Consider the following 24,855-nt stretch of genomic DNA (forward strand, 5'->3'; position numbering starts at 1 on the left):
GGTGCCGCCGTCGCCCCTCCTTCCGCTGCGCTCTCCACCTGCGCGGGGCTGAATGGCCTTTGGGAGCGCTGTCGGCCTGAGGAGTTGACGGTTAGTCAGCGTTACAAGCCTTAGTAACTCGCCCTCCCTCGGCCAGAAACCCTCCGCCTGGGCCCGCGCGAGAGGAGCGCGGCCTCTGAGGGGAGCGGCGACCCCGCCAGCCCCGGTCTCTTTCCCTGGCGGCGGCGGCTTCTTCCGTGGGACAATATGTTCAAGAGAATGGCCGAATTTGGGCCTGACTCCGGCGGGAGAGTAAAGGTCAGTGCCCGGACCGCCCCTCTTCCGGGGTGGCTCTCCCGCCCCGGCTCCTCCCTGAGCGGCACGGGGAGGTCGCACTGGGTTTCCTTTCGCGCCTTCTCTCCTAGGGTTTGAACCGTGGTTTCAAGGCGGAGAGCGAGTCAGAGCCATTGAGTGAAAAAACGGCGTTCATTGGGCCCCAACTTCCTCGCGTCACTGCCAACTCCCATCCCCGCCAAAAACCAAACAAATCAGTGGTGGCTTGGGGAAACCTGGACGTGGCTGCCGAGGAAACGTGCGAGTCCGAGGGCTGGGAAAGCTCAGCTTGGTGCACATTCGCTGCCAATCTAGGTTATTGGTAAAGCGGTGACGCCACCCCCCTGGTGTGAGGATAACAATAACTAGCCAACAGTCGCTGAGCGCTCACCCGCAGTATTTCCAAGTGCGGTAACTGAGGCACCGAGGCATACGAAGGCTAAGAAAATTTGCCGGAGTTCATGGTGTTCAGAAAGCCCCAAAGCAGGGGCATAACACTGCCTGGCACATGGGGAACATTCAGTAAATGTCAACTTCTTTTGTTTTTAGTGAAATTATCATAGAGCCTAGCGTAATGTTTGACATTGTGTCATTTCCCTTACACATCCCCTGGCACGTTAATTTTTTTTTTTTTTTTTGAGACGAAGTGTCGCTCTTGTTGCCCAGGCTGGAGCGCAATGGCGCGATCTCGGCTCACTGCAACCTCCGCCTCTCGGGTTCAAGCGATTCTCCTGCCTCAGCCCCCCAAGTAGCTGGGATCACAGGTGCCCGCCACCACGCCCGGCTAATTTTTGTATATTTAGTAAAGACAGGGTTTCACCATGTTGACAGCCTGGTCTTGAACTTCTGACCTCACGTGATCCACCCACCTCGGCCTTCCAAAGTGGTGAGATTACACGTGTGAGCCACCGCGTCTGGGCCTGCACGTTGATTTTTAAGGCAGGGCCCACTGGCTCCTGATAAAACAACTATTTGTACCCCATCTGATTTTTATTTGTAGAGGAAAGGAAATTTTTCTTTAAAAAGAATCAACCATGGCCGGGCGCGGTGGCTCACGCCTGTAATCCCAGCACTTTGGGAGGCCGAGGTGGGTGGATCACCTGAGGTAAGGAGTTCGAGACCAGGCTGGTCAACATGGTGAAACCCCGTCTCTACTAAAACTACAAAAATTAGCCGGGCGTGGTGGAGGGCGCCTGTAATCCCAGCTACTCGGGAGGCTGAGGCAGGAGAGTTGCTTGAACCTGGGAGGCGGAGGTTGCAGTGAGCTGAGATCGCGCCACTGCACTCTAGCCTGGGCGACAGAGCAAGACTCTGTTTCTTCAAAAAATAATAATAATAATTAGTAGGTTTTAAAAATACCTATCTGTGTCTTTTTTTTTTTTTTTTTTTTTTTTTTTTTGAGACGAAGTGTTGCTCTTGTTGCCCAGGCTGGAGTGCAATGGCGCGATCTCGGCTCACCGCAACCTCCACCTCATGGATACAAGCGATTCCCCTGCCTCAGCCTCCTGAATAGCTGGGATTACAGGCATGCGCCACCATGCCCAGCTAATTTTGTATTTTTAGTAGAGACGGGGGTTTCACCGTGTTGGTCAGGCTGGTCTCCAACTCCTGACCTCAGGTGATCCACCTGCCTTGGCCTCCCAAAGTGCTGGGATTACAGGCGTGAGCCACCGTGCCTGGCCGCTTTTCTTCATTTCTTATTGTTGTTGGTTACACTCACTCAGCACTTTTCACATGTGGAAAATCTTGCTCTTTGTCCTTCAGATACATTTCTGTAACTGAGCCATTGGTTTCAGATTCATGTGCAACATTCAATATTTTCACTTAATTTGAAATTTTTTATCTTTCCGTCATAATCTGTCAATACTCACTGCCTTTGCACTTATCAGATATAAGAAATATGTATGTTAAACTAAGGACAAATGTAGCAAACATGTCATCAGCCATTATTTAACAAGCTTCAGGCCGGGCGCGGTGGCTCAAGCTTGTAATCCCAGCACTTTGGGAGGCCGAGACGGGTGGATCACGAGGTCAGGAGATCCAGACCATCCTGGCTAACATGGTGAAACCCCGTCTCTACTAAAAAATACAAAAAAACTAGCCGGGCGAGGTGGCGGGCGCCTGTAGTCCCAGCTACTCGGGAGGCTGAGGCAGGAGAATGGCATAAACCCGGAAGGCGGAGCTTGCAGTGAGCTGAGATCCGGCCACTGCACTCCAGCCCAGTTGACAGAGCGAGACTCCGTCTCAAAAAAAAAAAAAAAAAAAAAAAAAAAAAAACAAGCTTCAGTCATCCAAGTGACACTTGGCCATTTTTGCCATGTCTGAATTCAACTGTAATATTTATTGTAACATTTACATTTAAATCAATTTATTTTTTAAACGCCTTTTTCTAAACGTTAATGTTTTTGAAATTGTAGGGTGGGGTTTTTTTTTTGTTTTTGAAGACAGAGTCTCGCTGTGTCGCCCAGGCTGGAGTGCAATGGTATAATCTCGGCTCACTGCAACCTCCGCCTCCCAGGTTCAAGCAATTCTCCTGCTTCAGCTTCCCAAGTAGCTGGGATTACAGATGCACACCACCACACCCAGCTAATTTTTGTATTTTTAGTAGAGACGGGGTTTCACCATGTGGGCCAGGCTGGTCTTGAACCCCCTGACCTCAGGTGAAACACCCGCCTTGGTGAAATTGTAGGTTTTAATTTCTAGTTACAGTTATTATTATTTTTAATACTGATTAAACACATAAGTAAAAAAGTGAAAAATGACCTTTATTCTACCTCTCACAAATTACTCTTAATATTTACACTATGCTTTGGGAAACACTGCCACAGATTGGGTGATACGGACATTACCACAGGTGATGCCAGTCAGAATTGGCAATTTTTATTTCAATGCCTAGCTTTCAGGTGTTTAAGTAAAAGGCCTTTTGCATTTCTTTTAACAAAACTCTCAAAACGCTTTACGTGATAATTTAAATAAAAGCATTTTCAAAGAGGGAGCATTGTAATTATTCTGGTGATTTTTGTGTTAATATGAAATGAGGATAAGTGTCTGAAATTGATTTGAGAGAAATCCATTTTATAAGCAAACTATAGATTGTTAGACTGCCATTCTTTAAAACAAGTTTTCAGAGCTCTTATTCTGCTTATTTAGCTAATGGTACAATGTTCATTTATTTTAAAATTATTTTTCTTTTAGGGTGTTACTATCGTTAAACCAATAGTTTATGGTAATGTTGCTCGGTATTTTGGAAAGAAAAGAGAAGAAGATGGGCACACTCATCAGTGGACAGTATATGTAAAACCATATAGAAATGAGGTAGGCACTCGTTTTTTCTGTAACCGTTTTGCTTAAAGTTGTCTGTAATTTGTTTTGCTTAAAGACAACCTGTAATTTTTTATAGTAACTTTCTGATTATAAAATTGGTCCATCGTAGGAATGTTGTCAAAAAGTTTTTGAAAAAATAGAGAACCGTCATCTTCATATGATACTAGAATTCAATTTTCCAAAAATGTTTCCTAATTAAAATTCAGATAAGAATTATTATGCTATAAATATAGTACATCTTCCTAACATCATGTCTCAAGTTAACATAGTATTTAATCAGGAGTTTCAGGAATAAGCAGCTAATCCTTAAAGTGATAATGTGGTAATAAGACCATCAAAATATGTGAAAGACAGCTCTGCTGTGTCATCCGATTGCTAGTAATTTTGTTTCACTGTGGAGTCTTTAATGCCTGGAACATAGCCAGTATATAGTAGGTATTTAACTGATATTTATTGAGTGAGTAAATTATTCCTCCATTTAAAATCCTTCAAAGTCCACCCAAAAATTTGCATATGAGTATTGATACCAGTGTAATTCATAATAGCCAAAAAGTGGAAACAATTCATCTATCAACTGATGAATGGATAAATAAAATGTGGTATATCCATATAATTGAATATTATCAGGCAATAAAAAGTAAAGTACTGATAAAGTAAAGATGCTACTACATGGATGAAACTTGAAAGCATTATGCTAAGTAAAAGAAGCCAGATATAAAAAAGGCCACATATTATATGCTTTTATTTATATGAGATGTCCAGAAGGGGCAAATCCATAGACAAAGAAAATAGATAAGTGGTTGCTAGTGGGTGGGGCAGAAGGAGTATTGAGGTAAGTGCTAATGGATATGGCTTTCTTTTGTGTGATAAAAATGTTCTAAAATTGTAGTGATTCTTTTTTTTTTGAGACGGAGTCTCGCTCTGTCGCCCAGGCTGGACTGCAGTGGCCGGATCTCAGCTCACTGCAAGCTCCGCCTCCCGGGTTCCCGCCATTCTCCTGCCTCAGCCTCCCGAGTAGCTGGGACCACAGGCGCCGCCACCACGCCGGGCTAATTTTTTGTATTTTTTAGTAGAGACGGGATTTCACCTTGTTAGCCAGGATGGTCTCGATCTCCTGACTTCGTGATCCGCCCGTCTCGGCCTCCCAAAGTGCTGGGATTACAGGCTTGAGCCACCGCGCCCGGCTAATTGTAGTGATTCTTATGAGACTCTGTAAATATAACTAAAAACCACTGGCTAGGCAAAATGTCTCATTCCTGTAATCTCAGCACTTTGGGAGGCCCAAGCGGGAGGATCACTTGAGCCCAAGAGTTTGAGACCAGACTGGGAACATAGTAAGACTCCATCTCTACAGAAAAAAAAAGGTATCATTATGGTAAGATTCCAGTTTGTTTTTTAAATAATAAAGTTAGATATGAATGTAGATATAAGTAATTTAAAAATTCCTAAAAGTAAATTAAAAGGTTAATAAACATTACTATTGAATGTGACTTATTGCTTTCCATTTTTTATTCTTCTATAATGAATTATATGTTTTAAAAGCCACCTTCGCCAACAGAAGCCCCTTTATTTGCCATAACTAATGAATATACTTCTGTACTTTAAAATAAAGTTAAGAAAATGAGGAGTTTTTGTACTCAACAGTCTTAGATTGCTTTAAATTAGTTGTCCTTAGCTTTATGTAATATAATTTTTTGTTTGTTTGTTTGTTTGAGATGGAGTTTCTCTCTTGTTGCCCAGGCTGGAATGCAATGTCGTGATCTCGGCTTACTGCAGCCTCCGCCTCCTGGGTTCAGGTGATTCTCCTGCCTCAGCTTCCTGAGTAGCTGGGATTACAGGCGCCCACCACCATGCTTGGCTAATTTTTTGTATTTTTAGTAGAGATGGCGTTTTACCATGTTGGCCAGGCTGATCTCGAACTCCTGACCTCAGGTGATCCACCTGCCTTGGCCTCCCAGAGTGCTGGGATTACAGGCGTGAGCCACCGTGTCTGGCCTTTGTGATATAATTTTGTTCTTTGAAATTAACTATAGATTTGCCTTATATTTCTGTAATAGTACCAAATATGTACTGTTGTTTTAATGAAAAAAATCAAAATTGATTTAGAATATTATCTATAGAGGTTTATGAAAACAAGATTTGCCAAAAAAAGTGAATTTGGGACATGTATTTTTATATATTACAAATTATGAAAGAATTCAACACAGCCTTCCTTTGTTTTTGTTTTTTAAAAAAAGCAAAATAGCTTCCCAGGTATAATTCATATTTTTTAGAAAATTAGATTCCATAAAATTTGAAGGGAAGTATGTTTTTTATAAAATTAAGTATATATGCTCAGTGTATTTTTTTCCAAGTTTTCATTTGTAGATCATAAAACTAATTAATTCCTTATATTTTAGGATATGTCAGCATATGTGAAGAAAATCCAGTTTAAATTACATGAAAGCTATGGCAATCCTTTAAGAGGTACAATATAGTCTTTTGATTCACAATATCCAAAGTTAAAAATGGCTAGAAAACTAAACCGATAATTTACTATTTTTTTCTGTCTTTAGTTGTTACTAAACCTCCATATGAAATTACTGAAACAGGATGGGGTGAATTCGAAATAATCATCAAAATATTTTTCATTGACCCTAATGAAAGACCTGTGAGTAGCATTAATCTTTGTAAATATAAAATAGATTTCTTTGTAAATATGAAAATGCAATATACTTAATGAATAGGGTTCATTCAGATATGTTTTATGTAAATTTATGGCACAATGTATCTTGCCATGAGTTAAGTTTTTCATTTTTAAATGTAGTGCCTTTCAAAATCCTGTTTTTTCAAGTATGGAAAGAAAACATATAATATGAACATATATTGGAAAGAAACCATGGAAATCAGATGATTACTGCAGCAAAAATACTTAAAACTATTATTATCATTTGGTTATTAGTAATAAACAAGTTGAGCCCACATGCTGTGTAAAATGGTTTTTATAGTTTTTGGTAGTTAAACCCTAAGAAACAGTGTTTTGCTTTTTTAAACTGTCATCAGTACTAGTGCTTCATTTTATATCTTATTTATGAGTCTTTATTTTTATAGCCACTGGCTTTTTCATCTTTTGATCTCTTCTTATCAGATTGTTACTTGATAATGTAAAAAAAAATCCCTCCAGGCTTTTGCATTGATCCTTCAGCAAGGATATTAGGTTGTGATATCCTCATTTTACAGATCAGGATACCAAGGCCAGAGGTCAAGTCACTGCTCAAAAACACTCAGTTAATTATGGTAGAGCTAGTTTTCGAACCCAGATATTTGCATTCATACCTTTTTCTAGTATTTTTTCTTTTGAGTAAAACTACTAGGCCTTTTTTTTTTTCTTAAGCCCGTAGGGTCAAAACTCAGTAATGGCTCTCACATTCCACATATGTGACTGGGTTTTAACTCCAGTTTCAAGGCTTTCACATTCATCACCATTTTATCTTGTTAGAATCATATCATTCTTTTAGCACCAGACATTTACATTTTAATTATCAGATTATATTTTTTAAACTGTGTATGTATTTTTAAAGGAGCGGAATATCACCTGGACCAGTATTTCGGCAAACCGGTTCCTAACTGGCTGCATCAGAAACACCTGAAGTGCTTGTGTATTTATTTATTTATTATTGTGAAGTGCTTTTTAAAAATTCAAACTCCTAGACGTCACCTTTTGGAGAGTCTGATTCAGTAGGTTTGGAATGAGGCCAGCACCCCAGGTGATTTTGATGCACAGTGAGATTTGGGACCCATTGACATAGACTTACTCTTCTCTTCCTACGTAGGAATTTATTTAGGCAATCTCTCAAATGAAAATCTAGTTTGGGCTTGCATATCTCCAATGTGGAGAATTAACTTATGTCACTAAGTAAAACATTCTATTCAAGGTTGGGGTAGTTTTAGTTTTAAGAAAGCTGTACTTCGTTACACTTCCCTGAACCTTTTACTGATTACTATTCCTACATTAGTTTCCTTTTCTCATGAGTAAGCATCCATAGCTCATTTAAACATTTTTTGTGTTTTCATGTGATGAAGTTTTTAGATCTCCTACCGTCCATGTTGGCCTTCAGGAAAACACACTTGTTATATTTTGTTTGGCAAGAATTTTTTTTTTTTCTTTTGAGACAGAGTTACACTCTGCTGCCCAGGCTGGAGTACAGTGGCATAAACATAACTCACTGCAGCCTCCACTTTCTGGCCTCAAACTCCTTCTGCCTCAGCCTCCCCAGTAGATGGGACCACAGATGCATGCCACCACGCTGTGCTAATTTTTTATTTTCTGTAGAGATGAGGGCTCACTATGTTGCCCAGGCTGATCTCAAACTCCTGGACTCAAGCAGTCCTCTCGCCTTGCCCTCCCAAGGTGCTGGGATTATAGGCATGAGCCACCATGACCAGCCAAGAAATTATTAAATGTTATATCTGCTGTTTGCAAGATGTTGTTTAAGGGACTGAGAAGGATACAAAAATGAGACACTGACCTTATTGAGAATTGTTTATTAGGGAAAAGAGAGCGTAGAATTTAGCAGATGTTGAGAGGGAGAGAGAAGCAGCCTGTGATGTTACTAGAGTAGAAACTCTTTTTAACTTTGTAAGATTGCTCTGTTTTCATTTTTATTTTGAGAATATGCTGCCTTACCTCCCTGTCTCCTCATCTGTTACCCCTTATCCCCAGTTGGAAAATAAATCTGTGAAAGAAATCATTATATCCTGTAACCTCATTATGAGACAGCTCCTGAAGTCACTCTTAGAAAGGTAAAACAATATAACCTATTGCACTGCTGTAGTGATTAATCTATTGAATAGATTCCCATATAGATCTACATAGGCCTCAGTTTTATTCTCTAAAAAACATTGTAGTTTTTTTTTAGTATTATTTAACTATTGTACTTTTTCAATAGTTGGCTCTTACAGAAAATGTCAAATGAAGATTTATTTAAAATGTGTAAGAAAGACAACTTGGTTGGAAGGTAACTTGTGATTTACTTCTGTTACCCAGTAACCTATTATACAGATCAAGCTACTATAAAAAGAATGGTTGTTTCTGAAAGCAAAATGCCAAATTGAGTTTTCATTCCTAGAAATAGGGATTTCTAGGCAAGTATAGGCAGTTTCATTGTTCTAAGAATTTTCAAACAGCACTCAAAATTAGAGACATCTGTCTTGAAATGTTTTTATTGCCTATATCTGCATGAATGCCTCTGGAAGTCTGAATAATAAATTTAGGGAAGGACAGTTTTATGATGTAATTGTAAGAATTTTTTAATTATAAAAGTCAGATGTGCACATGATTTTAAGAGAAGATTTTTGAAATAAATGTGAGTCTTCTGTATTAGTTTTCTGGTACCACAAACTGTGGGATTAAAACAACAGAAGTTGATTCCCACAGATCTGGAGGCTACAAGTCCGAAATCAAGGTGTTGGCCATGTTTTTTCCAAAGCTTTTAGGGGAGCATCTTTCCTTGCCTCTTCCAGCCCCAGATGTTCCTTGGCTTTTGGCAACATATCTCTAATATCTTCCTCCATTGTCACATGGCCTTATCTTTCTCCCTGGTCTCTGTGTCTTCTTCTCTTAGAAGGACACCAGTCATACTGGATTATGGTCCACCCTAATGACTTCATCGTAATTACACCTACAAAGACCCTATTTCCAAATAATGTCACATCCACAGGTACTGAGAATTAGGGCTTCATATCTTTTGCCTGCATTTGTAGTCCCAGTTACTTGGGAGGCTGAGGCAGGAGGATCATTTGAGCTCAGGAATTCAAGACCAGCCGGGGCAACATGGTAAGACCTCATCTCAAAACAAAATATACCTTTTGCAGGGAGGTCACAATTCAGCCCATAACGTCTTCTTTATCCCATCTTTGACCTCTTTTCCAAGAAAACTACTTTTTAACAGTTACCTGTTTTCAATTCATCTAGAAATTACTCACTCCCATGCATTTCATATATTTGAATCCCTAATGTTGGATTTCTCAACTTCAGATAGTATCTTTCAGTGCATAATGATTATAGATGATCCTTTTTCTTCCTCTTTCCAAGTTTCCTTTTTACATTTTGCTGAAGGAATTTTTCAGAAAGGATGCCTGAGAAATAAACTTTCAGAGCCATTGCCCATCTGAAATGTCCTTATTTTTTCTTCATACTTCATTGTTGGGGAGAAAAATTCTAGGCACTAAAGGTAAATATGCTTTCTTGCCTATGAGTGGAAAGAGAAGGCAAGGTCAAGAGGCCCAGCTACCCCATAGCGTTCTTAACTTTGATACTTGCCAACTCTGAGCTTGGAGCACTGTAGGGCTTCTGGGAGCTCTGGCTCCCACCTCTGAGGCAGTTTTCTTAAGTTTTCAAGTTGTGGTTTTTCTCTGTTATTGTTTATTATCCTTCTTGGTAGACTCATCTGCTTTCTGTCTGTTCGAGAAATTTGTTAAATTATTTGCTTTAAATAATTTGATATGTAATTCATGCTCTCTTATTTTGCAGATTGTCTGTCTTTACTGTTATTTTAGTAGAATTCTGTGCATTTCCCTCCTCCCCTTTCTACATTGTTAGTGCATCATCTAGAGCCTGGAAGATGTCCTTTAAGTGGGATATTTCCGTTTGCTGAGCCATGTCCAGGGAAATCTGACACTCTATTAATTGAGCTAAATTGTCTTTATGGGGAGTTGATCGTGCTTGTTTAAATCCAGTTGCAAGGAATTTTATATTTTCTGACTTTTTCAGTGTACCGTTCCTTGCTCCCTATTTCGTGACTTTTGTGGAGAATAGCATTCTCTTACAATTATGTTAACTAACTTTTTGGAAAATTATTTGAGGTCTCTGGTTTTCAGAACTTCAACATGAACTCTGATGTTTTCCCAACTAGATTTTATTTTGCTAAAATAATCACACATTGTGCTGCAAAGCTTTTCCCTTGATGTCTTACTATACTTGTTTTAAAGTATTTGAAGACTTGTTGCTCTTCCCAAAGTGAATTACTACTGACCAACTTTTTATTTATTTATTATGTCATTTATGTAATAATCTTATAGATCCCCAAAGAAATTATCTTGCCCTCACTGAACTTTTTCATTCCTTTTAAAAGTATCAAATCTTTTATTCCCCACAGTAAATTTGTAAACTCTAATCTTCAAAAGCAGTTGTCACAACCTACTTGTGTAAGTAAAATAATTCATCTTTTAGTGATTTCTCAGTTTAATTTCTATAGCTTTATCTTGTGTTATTTTTATAGTTTCCTCTCTAGAGATTCTTGAACAGATTCTTCATTAGCCTCTAAAGAATATTCATGTTAGGTAGATATGAATATATCTACTAGGAAAATAAAGGTACAGAAAATTTGGGTGATTTGCTGCAATCAGTTGCAGTTGAAACAAGATCATGAATTTGACATGTATATACTTACTTCAGTCTCTAATTCAGTTTGAAAAATGCCAGTGTCTTGTGATGATAAAAACCATTGCACAGATGTGACATCTGTTTTTATTTCACAGGTAACCCTGTATCATTTGCTAAAGCTGTTTCAATCAGATACCAATGCAATGCTGGGGAAAAAGACAGTGGTTTCAGAGTTCTATGATGAAATGGTAAGAATATTTTATAATGACGGTTTTTTGTTTTTTTTTGTTTTGTTTTTTTTTTTTTTTTTTTTTGAGACGGAGTCTTGCTCTGTCGCCCAGGCTGGAGTGCGGTGGCGCGATCTCGGCTCACTGCAAGCTCCGCCTCCCAGGCCCACGCCATTCTCCTGCCTCAGCCTCCCGAGTAGCTGGGACCACAGGCGCCCGCCACCGTGTCCAGCTATAATGATAGTTTCAAAAGCATTTGAAGTTGGAGAACTTTGAAGTTATTGGGTTTTTGTTCATTCTATCCCATTAGATATTTCAAGACCCAACAGCAATGATGCAACAATTATTGACAACATCTCGTCAGCTAACATTAGGAGCCTATAAGCATGAAACAGAATGTAAGTGCCATGCATTCCTAATTCTGAAAAATAATGTATTCTGTAATGGTGAAAGGGTTGTATGATTAGTGCCTTTTAAACTTTAAAAAAAATGATATAGGTAAGTTTTTTAGGTGTTAAAAAACAGTTTGTATTACAGTAGAACATGTAAGAAGGATGTTTTAAATTGTTCCTAAGTAGGACTACTTTCAAGAAGGGTGAAAGACAGCCTCTCACATTCTCTGAAGTACTGTTTGTCTGTTTTATTCCCTAATTACATTTAAGTATAGTTTTTCATTAGTCTTGCTTAGCCTATCATTTTCTGTTGACTAATCTTTGCTAACAAAATCCGTGTGACGGAACTTGCAGAGCGTAATTATACTTTTATGTACTGTGAGCTAGTTTATCTTGTATTTTTGCCGATGTTATTTTACATAGTTTTAGATTAATGCTCAAGTATTGACTACCTGAATGCCACATTGATAATCGGTCATGTTGTATTTTCTCTCTAAGCTGATATGGTCTCAGAATCCTGTACACATTAATCCGTGCGTCTATTCTCAGTCATTTGCAATTAGCATTTAATATGAAATCTATTTGCCATCCCTGTGTTAACATTTATGTCACTGTTCAGTCATTTCTTTGATCATTCATTCATTACAATATATAGTGAGTACCAGTTACATGCCAAGCTTTGTTCTAGGTGCTAGGTGCTGAGGTTGGAGCAGTGTCCGAATCAGACAAAAAGCCCTATCCTCATGGGCCCTACATTCTAGTGGGAGGAAAACAGGTATTAAATAAACAGAACAAGGAAGTATAAGGTAGTGATTAGGTGCTACGGAGACAAAGTGGGGCAGGGAGCATCTTTGGTGGGAGGAGGTGGTTGGAGTTTTAGATACTAATACCAAAATATCAGTCAGGAAATGCTTTCTGACCATTTGGAGACCTAAAGGAGTAAAGGAGTGATCTAAGGGAAAGATGTTATATGTAGAGGGAGCAGTGAGGACGAAGGCCCTCAGGTAAGTGAATGGCTGAAAAACAGCAAGAAGTCCAGTGTGACTAGAGTAGAGTGAACAAGAGGACAAGGAGTGGGAGATGAGATCAGAGAGGTTAACAGGGGACTAGGTCATGTAGGGACTTGTGGGTAACTATGAGGACTTCAGATTATTAAACTGAGATGTGAAGTCATTTTTGAGTTTTGAGCAAAGGAATGACATCAGATTTAACTTCTTTAAAATGTTTAATTTTGTGGGTATATAGTAGGTGTATGTATTTGCTGGGTACATGGGATATTTTGATACGGGCATACAATGTCTAAAGATTATATCCAGGAAATGAGATATCCATCACCTCAAGCATTTACCCTTTTTGTTACAAATAATCCAAATATACTCTTTTAGTTACTTTTAAATGTACAATTACATTATTATTGACTATAGTCATCCTGTTGTGCTATCAAATACTTAATCTTATTCATTCTTTATATTTTTTGTACCAATAACCATCCTTCACCCACCTACCCACTATGCTTCCCAGCCTCTGGTAACTGTCATTCTACTCTGTTTTCTCTATCTCATGAGTTCAGTTTTTGTTTGTTTTTTGAGACAGAGCCTCGCTCTGTTGGCCTGGCTGGAGTGCAGTGGCACGATCTCGGCTCACTGCAACCTCTGTCTCCCAGGCTCAAGTGATTCTTCTGCCTCAGCCTCCCGAGTAGCTGGGATTACAGGCGTATACCATCACGCCTGAGTAATTTTTTTTTTTGTATTTTTAGTAGAGACAGGGTTTCACTATGTTGGCCAAGCTGGTCTCGAACTCCTGACCTCAGGTATTCCACCCACCTCAGCCTCCCAGAGTGCTGGGATTACAGGCATGAGCCACTGTGCCCAGCCTAGTTGTTTTAATTTTTAGCTCCCACAAATAAATGAGAATATATGATGTTTATCTTTCTGTCCCTGGCTTACTTCACTTAACATAATGACTTTCAGTTCCATCCATGTTGTTTGGAATGATAGGATTTCATTCCTTTTTTATAGCTGAATAGTACTCTATTGTGTATATGTACCATATTTTCTTTATCCATTCATCTGTTGATGGACACTTGGGTTGCTTTCAAATCTTGGCTCTTTTGAATAGTGCTGCGATAAACATAAACATGGAAGTGCAGATATCTTTTTGATATACTGACTTATTTTCTTTTGGATATATACCTAGCAGTGGGATTGCTGGATCATATAGCTCTATTTTTAGTATTTTGAGGAACCTCCAAACTGTTGACCATATTGGTTTTACTAATTTACATTCCTACCAACAGTGTATAAGGATTCCCTTTTCTCTGCATCCTTGCTATTTGTTATTGCCTATCTTTTTGATAAAAGCCATTTTAACAGGCATGAGATGACATCTCATTGTAGTTTTAATTTGCATTTTTCTGATGATCAGTGATGTTGAGCACCTTTTCATATACCTGTTTGCCATTTGTATGTCATCTTTTGATAAATGTCTATTCAGATCTTTTTCCCATTTTAAAATCAGATTCTTAAGGAGTTGTTTGAGCTCCTTATATATTCTGATTATTAATTCTTTGACAGATGGGTAGTTTGCAGATATTTTCTCCCATTCTGTGTGTTGTCTCTTCACTTTGTTGATTGTTTCCTTTGTGGTACAGAAGTTTTTTAACTTGATGTGATCCCGTTAATCCATTTTTGCCTTGGTTGCCTGTGTTTATAGGGTATTACACAAGAAATCTTCGCCCAGTCCAATGTCTTAGAGAGTTTCCCCAGTGTTTTCTTTAGTAGTTTAATAGTTTGAAATCTTAGTCTTTAATCCATTTTAATTTGATTTTTGTATATGGCAAGAGAAGGAGTCTAGTTTCATTCTTCTGCATATGGATATCCAGATTTCCTGGCACCATTTATTGAAGAGACCATTTTTTCCCCCAAGTGTATGTTCTTGGCACCTTTGTCAAAAATGAGTTCCCTGTAGGTGTGTGGATTTGTTTCTGGGTTCTCTAGTCTGTTCCGTTGGCTTATGTGTCTCTTTTTCTGCAAGTACCATGCTATTGTGGTTACTGTAGTTCTGTAATGTAATTTGAAGTTGGGTGATTCCTCCAGTTTTATTCTTTTTGCTGAGGATAACTTTGGCTATTCTGGATCTTTTGTGGTTCCACATAAATTTCAGGGGGTTTTTTTTTCTATTTCTGTGGAGAATGTCATTTGTATTTTGATAGGGATTGCATTGAATCTGTAGATTGCTTTGGGAACCAGGACTGGTTCCTTCTCTTCAAGGCACTGGGTTCTCTTCTGGCCCAGGGTGTGTCTGGAAATGTCTGGGAGCTAAGGCCTGGGGCCTCACAACTCTGCCCAATGCCCTATCCTACTATGGCTGAGCTGCTATCCAAGTTGCAAGACAAAGTCATCTTTTCACTTTCCTCTCCTCAAGTGGAAGGGAGAGGATCTCTTTCAGAGCCATGAGCTGTGTTGCCTGGGGCTGGGGGAGGAGTGGTGCAAGCACCCTTAGCTGCCCCAGCTGGTGTCTCACTAAGCCAGGTGTCCCCCAAGTCTACTGGTGTCAAGCACAGCACTCGCCTTGCCTAAGAGTTGCAGTCCTTGTGGCCTAGATGGCCTTTCAAGTTTATTTAGGACCCCAGAGCACTTTATCCCAAGGGGGTGAGGCTTGAGGCTTGCCAGAACTCAAGTTTTGACCACAGGGATGGGCAGTTCTCTGGATAGGGCGTGTAAATACTCTTTCTCTGGGCGCTAGCTGAGTTCTGCCCAGTGTTGGGAGCACTGTGTTCTAATGCAAAGTCCCCCAATCACTGTGCTCTCCCTCTCTTAAGTGCACAGATTCTCTCTTCGCACTGTGCAGCCGCTGCTGGGGGTGAGGGAGGGGTGGTGTTGGAAATTCAGTACTGTCTTTCCTATCCTCTTCGGCACCTCTTTCAGTGATATGAAGATAAAACCAGGTACTGTGATCGTTCACCTGATTTTTCCTTCTTATCAAGGTGCTCTTTTGTGTAGATATGTGTCAAATTTGGTATTCCTGTTGGGAGGACAATTGGTAGAGGCTTCTGTTCCACCATCTTGCTCCACTTCCTCCCCAAACTAACATCACCCTGGTTCTGCAAAGCAGATGTAATAGAAGGAGAAGTTGTAGTGTGGAGGCTGTCTCAATAATTCAGATTTGGTAGAATGGTGGCTTGGATCAGAGTGATAGCAATGGGAGAAGACATTAGATTTTGGACCTGTTTTGAAAATAGGTACAGTAGGATTTGCTGATCCTTTGAATAATGAGGTATTGGAGAAAGACAAGCAAAGGATGACTTACATGGTTTTGGGCCTGAGGAACTCCAAAAAAGTCATTGCTTTTTACACAGATGGTTTTGCGATTCAGAGTACAGCTTTGACTGGCCAGGTGTGATGGCTCATGCCTATAATCGCAGCACTTTATGGGGGCCAGCGTGAGAGGATTGCCTGAGCCCAGGACTTCAAGACTAGCCTGAGCAATGTAGTGAAACCCCATCTCTACAAAAAATTTTTAAAAAATCTTCTGAGTGTGGTGGCACATTCCTGTAGCACCAGCTACTCAGGAGGCTGAGGTGGGAGGATTACTTGAGCCCAGGAGGGCAAGGCTTTAATGAGCTGTTATCATGCCACTGCATGCCAGACTGAGCAATACAGCAAGATTCTGTCTCAAAAAAAAAAGTGCAAGTTTGGACATGATGGGTGTGGGATGCCTGTAAGACATGTAAGTTGAGATGTTGAGAAGGATGTTGCACACTGGCATTCAAAGAGAGGAGAGGTCTAGGCTGGAGACATAAATTTGAAAGTTAATAGAATTGTAAATTATGAGACCAAATGGTATCATCAAAGGAGTAAGTAAAGATAGAAAAGAGGTCCAAAGACTGAGAGACATGGGCACTCCAAAATTTAAAAATTGAGGAGATAACCAGCAAAGGGAATGAAGAACAAACAGCGAATATGGAGGGAGAAAAACTAGGTGCATGTAATGTCCTCAAAGCCGAATGAGAAAAGTATATCAAGAACTAGAGAGTGTCTAATACTGCTGGTAGGTCAATTAAGATGAGGGCCCAGTAATTGGATAGAGTAAGATGGAGCTCCTTGATGATCTTAACAGGAGCAGTGTAAGGAGAATAGTAAGGTCAGAAGATCAATTGAAGTGGATAAGAGAATATCAGATGAGATAAATTGGAGACAGACAATATAGACAACTCTGTCTTGAAGCCTGGCTGTAAAGGGGAGGAGAAGTCTTTGAAGCAGTAGCCAAAGCAAGATACGGGGTCAAGAGGGTATTGTTTTCAGGGGGAAATAAACCAGTATATTTGTAGGCTGAAAGGGAGTGATCCAATAAAAGAAGAGGTGGAGGGATGGTAATGAAGTGGGGAGGGAATTGCTGTTTAACAATTAGTGGTTATAGCAGTGTTTTGTTTATATTTTCATAAAACACTTGGTTAGGACTTAAAAGATCTGGGTACTATTTATAATTTTGCAACTTGGGTAGTCATTGAAAATTTGTATGCTTTAATTTCTATATCTGCAAAAAATGTTATGAACATAAAAACAGTTAAGTATATGATCACTTTGAAAAGGTAAAAAGCACTAGTGTGCTTCATTATTGATCACTCTCTTCTTTCTCTCATACCATGAAATGTGCCCATGCATGGTGGAAAATTCTCTTTCAAAATTCAAGTGCTCACATTTTTCTGTTTTTGACAAAACTATTATTTATTTATATATAACAAGTAGGTATAAATAATGTATTTTGTGAAAAGGCTGTAAATCTGTTTCGATGTGTTAAATCTTATGTATGGAGCTGTATAACCTTGGGAGGTTTTTATCAATAAATTACATTTTCTGTATGATCTTTAGTTCATTTTCTTAACAGTACCAAATCAATAAGGGAGAAAAGTCTAATTCCATAAATGGTGTTGGCATAATTGGTAAGCTTTTGGGAGGAAAACTTAATTTTGATCATCACTTTATAGTACTTACCAAAACAAATTCCAGTTTCGTTAAATATATTTAAATGTTTTTTGAAAATCAGTCAGCCTGTTTTTCGAAAAATTAGATTACTGGCTATCCTGGCTAGGGAGGACTTTCTAAATTTAAAGTGTTAGGAAAAATCACATTAAAAGAAGGATAGACTTTATTAGATATATTTAATTTCTACATTTCAAAAAGGCAAAGAAGAAAAGTTTGCAGAAAATATGGCAAAGAATTAATTTTTTTAATGCTAAAATTGATAAATGGAAAAACATGTTAAACCTCAGTAGATAAATGGGCGGAAGATATGGACAGACAGACAGAATAAGAGATCACCAGTAAATAAAATGATAAAATATTTGGCCCTGCTAATAACTTTAAGAATGCAAACCAAACAGTAATGAATGACTACATTTGTCCTATCAAATTAGCAAAAGGATTTTTTTTTCCCCCTAGAGACAGGGTCTCACTCTGTCACTCACTGGGTTGCAGTGGCGTGATCATAGCTCACTGCAGCCTCAAACTCGTGGGCTCACATGATCGTCCTGCCTTGGCTTCCCAAGCAGTAGCTAGGACTACAGTTACGTGTCACCACGTCTGGCAATTTTTTTTTTTTTTTGTAGAGGCAGAGTTCTCCCACCTCAGCCTCCCAAAGTACTGACATTACAGGCACGAATCACCGTGCCACCCAGGAATTTTTAATAGTTGTACCGATTAAGAATATGGTAAACTTTGCATTCTCATGAATTGTTTTGTGAGTATAAATTTAGCTTTTTAGGAAAGCTATCTGGGAATGTTAATCAAAGGTCTAAAAAATGTATGTATAGTTTTAACAATTTGAGGGCATATGATAGTCAATATTTAGTAATAATAAAATATCCGACTTAGTGCTTACTATTTGTACTCTTCTGAGTCTGTGTATATATAAACTCACTTAATTCTATAACAACTTTATTAGGTAATATTTAGAAAAGGAAACCAAGGTACAAGGAGGTTAAGAAATTTGCCCAGGGTCACACAGCTAGTTAGTAGTAGAATCAGAACTTGATCCCCGGCAGTCCTCAGAACTTAGGCTCCAAAAATTTAATAGTATTTTTATAGAGAATATTTATTATGGAGTATATTGGAAGTTTATTTAAGCACTAATGATCTAGCTTTTTAGTTACTTCTTCAAGAAGTAATAAAAATGATAGTGAACACTTACTGAGAGTTTACAAGTTTCTTAACTTGTTGAATACTCTAAATAATCCTAGGAGGGCGATACTATGACTAGCACCATTTTGTAGGTAAAGACTCTAGAAAGATTTGATAACTTGCCCAAAATTACCCAGTAGAGCCTGCATTTTAAACCCCAAATCTGTCCGCTTAATTAATAAGTTGTAAAAAGCCTGATAGTCTGTCTCCTAACCAGTAATTTGAACTGACTTTGTAAAAGTAGTAATTCTTTGGATTTGTTTTCTCGAAATTGAGACTTCATTGGGAAATTAAAAACAGAAACTTTTCTTTTTTTGTGTAAGCATTTAACACATAGGAAGCAGAACACTGGAACAAGCTAAAAGAAGTTTTAAAATGTTTTCCCCCAGGATCTCATTGCTAACTAACTCATGTCTTCTTCCAAACATCTAGTGCCCTTCGCAGTCTTACAAGTTGTCAAAAATAAAAGTATCATGAATCAAACAACATGAATCTATGTTACATCTACAGTGAATGCCGTCCTTCTGACAATTGAGTTAATCAGGTCTCCCTGGCTAGTTTTAAAACTACCACTTATAGCTATACAGGACTCCTTGTTTTTATGCTGCTTCCTGGGCCTGTATGCCCACTTCATTTACCTAACTCCTTTCTCATTGTTTAAAATTTAGTTTAGATGTTACTACTGCCAAGCAGCCCCCCTTCATAAAACTCACCCTTTCTACTTGATTTGAATCCAATCTACTCTTGTCGTTCCCTATGATTACCTCATGACATTAGTGCATTTTTTTCTTACCTGTTTCCTGCCTCTGTAGCCCAGCATCTAACAAAGTGCATATCATTCAGTGTGTTTTTTAAATTGATGTGGGGAGAGAGGGTACAGGGGAATACAAATTTCTGCATAGTAAAAAGCACTGGGAACAAACTCGAAAGACTGACAAGCCATAGAAAATGTACTCATGTCACACATGACTAGTTTCTTAACATACTGTAGTCCCCCTTTATCTGGAGAGGACACGTTCCAAGAACCCCAGTGGATGCCTGAAACTGCAGATAGTACCAAGCCCTATATACTGTTTTTTCCTATACATATATACCTATGATAAAGTTTAATTTATAAATTAGGCACAATAAAAGATTAACAATGATAATTAATAAAATAGAATTATAACAATGAACTCTAATAACAGTTATGTAAATGTGTGCTCTTCCCCCACCCCACCCCCCAAAAAATCTTATTCTACTGTACTCACCTGTTTTCAGACCGCTGTTGACAGTGGGTAACTGTAAGCATGGAAAATGAAACCATGGATGAGGGGGGACTACTGTATAAAGCTGTATATAGCTCTTATGAATCAATAAGAAAGGCCAATAACCCAATAGGAAAATGAGCAAAGGGAAAACAGATCATTTGTAGAAAGGGAGAAATGTCTCAAACATTATAAAAAAGATGAGTCAGCCCCAGTAGTAATAAGATGAATGCAAATTAAGACTACACTGAAATACTGTTTTTAACCTTTCAGGTTAGGTAAGACCAAAAAGTTGATGCAGTAGGGAAACAGACACAATGCTAATGGGATTATAAATTGGTAGATCCTTTTGAGTTGCTTAACATTATTCCAGAATTACAAGTATATATATATTCTTTTCTAGGAATTTATCCTACAAATATACTAAAATGATTATTCACAGCATACACATTATTGCATTTTTTGTAAAAGAAAAAATGGAGATACTCTGAATGTACATCAATAGGGGGCAGACTAAATGAATTGTGTATATCCATTCAATTAGGTCCTCTGTAGTCATTAAAAAGAATAAGACAGCTCTGTGTTATAGGATGAGCTTCCACATATAATGTTAAGTGAAACAGCAAGGTGCAAAACAGTGTGTATAGAATGATACCACTTGTGTTGGGAAGAAGAAGAAACTGCACTTGGGTATATGCTTTGTATATCAGCAGACTATTTCTGGGAAGATATCAGAGAACCCAACAGTGATTATTTCTGGGAAGATATCAGAGAACCCAACAGTGATTATCTCTGGGAAGAAGCACTGATTGATCGTGGCAGGCTGGGGAACAAGTGTAGTAGAAGGGCATATTTTTTCACTATCTACTGTTTTTAACCTTTTAATTTGTAATCTTGTATGTACTACCTATGTATAAATACAATCTTTAAAAGAATGAAAAGAATTACGAAGTAAAATATGAATTGTTTTGGCAGTCACTAAAAGCAAGTCGCTAGCAATGAGCAAAATAAGGAGAGAACTCATTAATAATTATTGCATGTTTTTTATGTGTTAGATGCTTTACATATAATTACTTCATGTAATCCTTGTAAATCCTCTGAGAAATACCTAGTTTTAACTGTATCATATAGACAAAGAGATTGATGGAGCCTTAGAAATGTCAGTATTCAGCTAATAAGGGAGCAAGGGTTTATTTGAACTCAGGTCTTTTCTGATTCCATAGTTGGGTTTTTTCCCACCAAAATGTAAGTATACTTTAATAGCGAGCAGCAGCAGTTACCAAAAATGTCCACAAGATGGAAATGTTAGACACAAGAAGATATTTTTCTTTGTAAAACATCATGCTACATATCCAAGTGGCATATTTAAATAGATGTGTCCTGTTTTGCAGTAATGTTTCTTTAGTACTTTGTCCTGGATAGTTTCAAATATCATTTAATGTTTCTCTGTTCTCATAACAATAGTTGATAGGGCTTTTTCTGTACCAGGCAGTATTCTGGGTACTTTGCATAAATTAATTCATTAAGTCTTCTTAACAGGTTGGGTGTGGTGGCTCACACATGTAATCCCAGCTGCTTAGGAGGCTGAGGTGGGAGGATCACTTGAACCCAGGAGTCAGAGTTTGCAGTGAGCCAAGATCACACCACTGCACTCCAGCCTGGGTGACAGAGTAAGATCCTGTCTCAAAAATTTTCTCAACAAATAATATTATGAAGTATTTGCCATTATCATTTCTGTTTCATAAGTGAGGAACATAGGTGAAGTAGCTTACAGTGTCACAACTCGTAAGTTGCAGAGCTGGGATTCAGCTTTTAGCAGTTATTCCTACCTCTTTGAAAAAAAAAAGGTATTTGCTTGTTTTGATAGTGTGATTTTGTTTATAAAAGTCTCACCTGGGCTGGGTGCAGTGGCTCACGCCTGTAACCCCGCACTTTGGAAGGCCAAGGAGGGTGGATTGCCTGAACTCAGGAGTTAGCAATCAGCTTGGGCAACATGGTAAAACCCCTTCTCTACTGAAATACAAAAAATTAGCCGGGCGTGGCAGCATGTACCTGTAGTCCCAACTACTCGGGAGGCTGAGGCAGGAGAATTGCTTGAACCTTGGAGGCAGAGGTTGCAGTGAGCCGAGATTGTGCCACTGCACTCCAGCCTGGGCGACAGAGCGAGACTCCATCTCAAAAAAAAAAAAAAAAAAAAAAAGTTTCACCTGTATATAAATTTAAGAATACGTGTAGTTAGCACTTCTCTCCTCCCCCCCGGCCACCTCCTTTAAGACAGACTCTCACTCTATCGCCCAGACTGGAGTGCACTAGCAACATCTTAGCTCACTGCAACCTCTGCCTCCCAAGTTCAAGTGATTCTCATGCCGCAGCCACCAGAGTAGCTGGGATTACAGGTGTGCACCACCACGCCCTGCTAATTTTGTATTTTTGGTAAAGACAAGATTTTGCCATGTTGGCCAGATTGGTTTCGAACTCCTGGCCTCAAGTGATCCACCTGCCTTAGCCTCCCAAGGTACTAAGATTACAGGCATAAGCCACTGCACCCAGTCACCTCTTATTAGCTGATATATCTTGGGTTTGTGTGCCCCCTTATTTCAATCTTAGTATGTGTATGGAAAAAAGGACATTATGTCTTAAAATTTTAACTGTGAGTTGGTGATCAGAATTTCATTTTTAGTTGTAGTAAACATCTTAGATCCTCTCTTGGGAATTCAGACATTCTTCCCCTACCCCAACCTACACCCATGTTTAATGTTGTAATTCTTAAGTTATCCATATTTCATTATGGAAACATTGTCGCCAGGAAATGCCATATTTATTACCCTATCATATATCTTAAACATGTGAGAAAAATACTTTAGTAAAATATTTGTTTTCTTTAGTTGCAGAGCTTGAAGTGAAAACCAGAGAAAAATTAGAAGCTGCTAAGAAAAAAACAAGCTTTGAGATTGCAGAGCTTAAGGAGAGATTAAAAGCAAGTCGTGAAACTATAAATTGTTTAAAAAATGAAATCAGAAAACTTGAAGAAGATGACCAAGCAAAAGACATATAAACAGTTCTCATGAGAACTTGGTAGTAAGCTAAACTGAAAATAAGGTGGGCTTCACTGGAGAAATGGACTTACTGCAAATGCTATGACGTTTCTTAGAGGAACTTCATATATAGCTGTTGACCATGAATTTCTCAGCAATAGGAATTTGTACTATTTAAGCAATCTTTAATGGAAAGTACATGTGTAAGAATGGATGCATATACATTTTTACCATTTTACCAACCCATTTTAAGGAAATTCTATGATATTAAGCGCAATTTTAAAAAATGTTTATTGTAGTATATGTATAGCTTATTACCCTTTTGACAGGCATCAGCATTTCATTATAAAGTATTACTTGTACAAATTTTGTACTTCTCTAGTAGTTAGAATTAGTGATAAACTTAATGTATATATTTAATTTCTTCAAGTTCTTACCTGCCCCCACCCTATCTTTTTTCTATATGATGTGTCCAGTAAGTAGTCAATAAATGTAGTTTATTGATCCTATTTCTCCCTCCTGATCTGTTTCTTCCTCTTTGAAGACTTTCTGGAACACCCTCAATACAATTAAAGTATCTTTATAGTATTGTGACCTCACATCTCTTACTGGCACTCATTGTCGCATATAGAAGCTCTTTGATGGTAAATATTATATTGTAAGTTTTGTTCTGCCTATCACAGTGTCATTATTCTTCACATACAAATGTATTAATTCTTAGGGGCCAGGCACGGTGGCTCACGCCTGTAATACCAGCACTTTGGGAATCCAAGGTGGGTGGATCACCTGAGGTCAGGAGTTCGAGACCAGCCTGGCCAACATGGTAAAACCCCATCTCTACTAAAAATACAAAAATTAGCCGGGCATGGTGGTACATGCCTGTAATCCCAACTACTTGGGAGGCTGAGGCAGGAGAATTGCTTGAACTCAGGAGGCAGAGGTTGCAATGAGCCGAGATCACGCCACTGCACTCCAGCCTGGGTAGCAGAATGAGACTTCATCTCAAACAAACAAAAAAAAAAAGTTAAATATTTCCTAGAGACATATGGGAAGCAGCTACAGCTGTGCATTAGCTTCATGCACTACTCCCACCCTCTCCTCTTTAGCCTCTTCTGTTCAAATCCACACAGCAAGTCCTCTACTTTTGGACTCATCTAATTTAACATTCATTAATACCTAATCTTTAAAGGTATGTTGGCTGAACCATCTTGGCAACCTAGGAACAAAAATACTTTCTTATCTGTCTGCCCTGATGGATTGGTTACTTTTTACTTTGTGGCTTTATTTTTTAAAGTTGTGACTTTTACAATTATTATGGAGGATGTACAAAGGCCTCTGTGGTCTGAAATTTCGGCCAGAGCCCTCTGAGGCTTGGTACTGGTACTTTTAATTGTGCCAAGCATCATTCATTTTTCTCTGCACCTTTTATCCCCATGCCTACCTACCAGGCTCATCATGCTAAGATTCCCCACACTACAGCATAGGACCTGGGGATAGATCAGGAAAATGACATGAGGGAAAGCCCCATTCTACTTGAGGCGTTGGTACAGGCAATCATTATTCTAGTTAGCCCCCCAAGAATGTATTGGTTCATAAAACTAAAGTCCATGTAGGTAGGTCTGACTTTATGCATATGCATACAAGGGTTCAAAATATGTGCTCATGGCTCAGTCTTACTCTACTGGCTCTTATTTCTTTGTTGGCTTTAATCTTGGTGGGATTTCACTGTGACATTGCAAAGAACTCCTATAACTCAACAAAAATTTTTTTAATGGGC

At 38.7% G+C, this 24,855-nt stretch overlaps 1 protein-coding gene across 1 annotated transcript; it reads left to right on the top strand.

Moving 5' to 3' along the window:
• YEATS4 (YEATS domain containing 4) lies at positions 1 to 23,587 on the top strand. The gene is made up of 7 exons (XM_050749974.1): positions 1 to 297; positions 3,508 to 3,627; positions 6,036 to 6,102; positions 6,192 to 6,286; positions 11,155 to 11,247; positions 11,537 to 11,624; positions 22,929 to 23,587. Exons 1-7 carry the CDS (start codon positions 247 to 249, stop codon positions 23,096 to 23,098), a joined length of 684 nt encoding a protein of 227 aa, XP_050605931.1. The 5' UTR covers positions 1 to 246; the 3' UTR covers positions 23,099 to 23,587.
• The last annotated feature ends 1,268 nt before the right edge of the window (positions 23,588 to 24,855 follow it).

This window comes from Macaca thibetana, chromosome 11 (genome assembly GCF_024542745.1).
Source record: "Macaca thibetana thibetana isolate TM-01 chromosome 11, ASM2454274v1, whole genome shotgun sequence".
NCBI classification, from domain to species: domain Eukaryota; kingdom Metazoa; phylum Chordata; class Mammalia; order Primates; family Cercopithecidae; genus Macaca; species Macaca thibetana.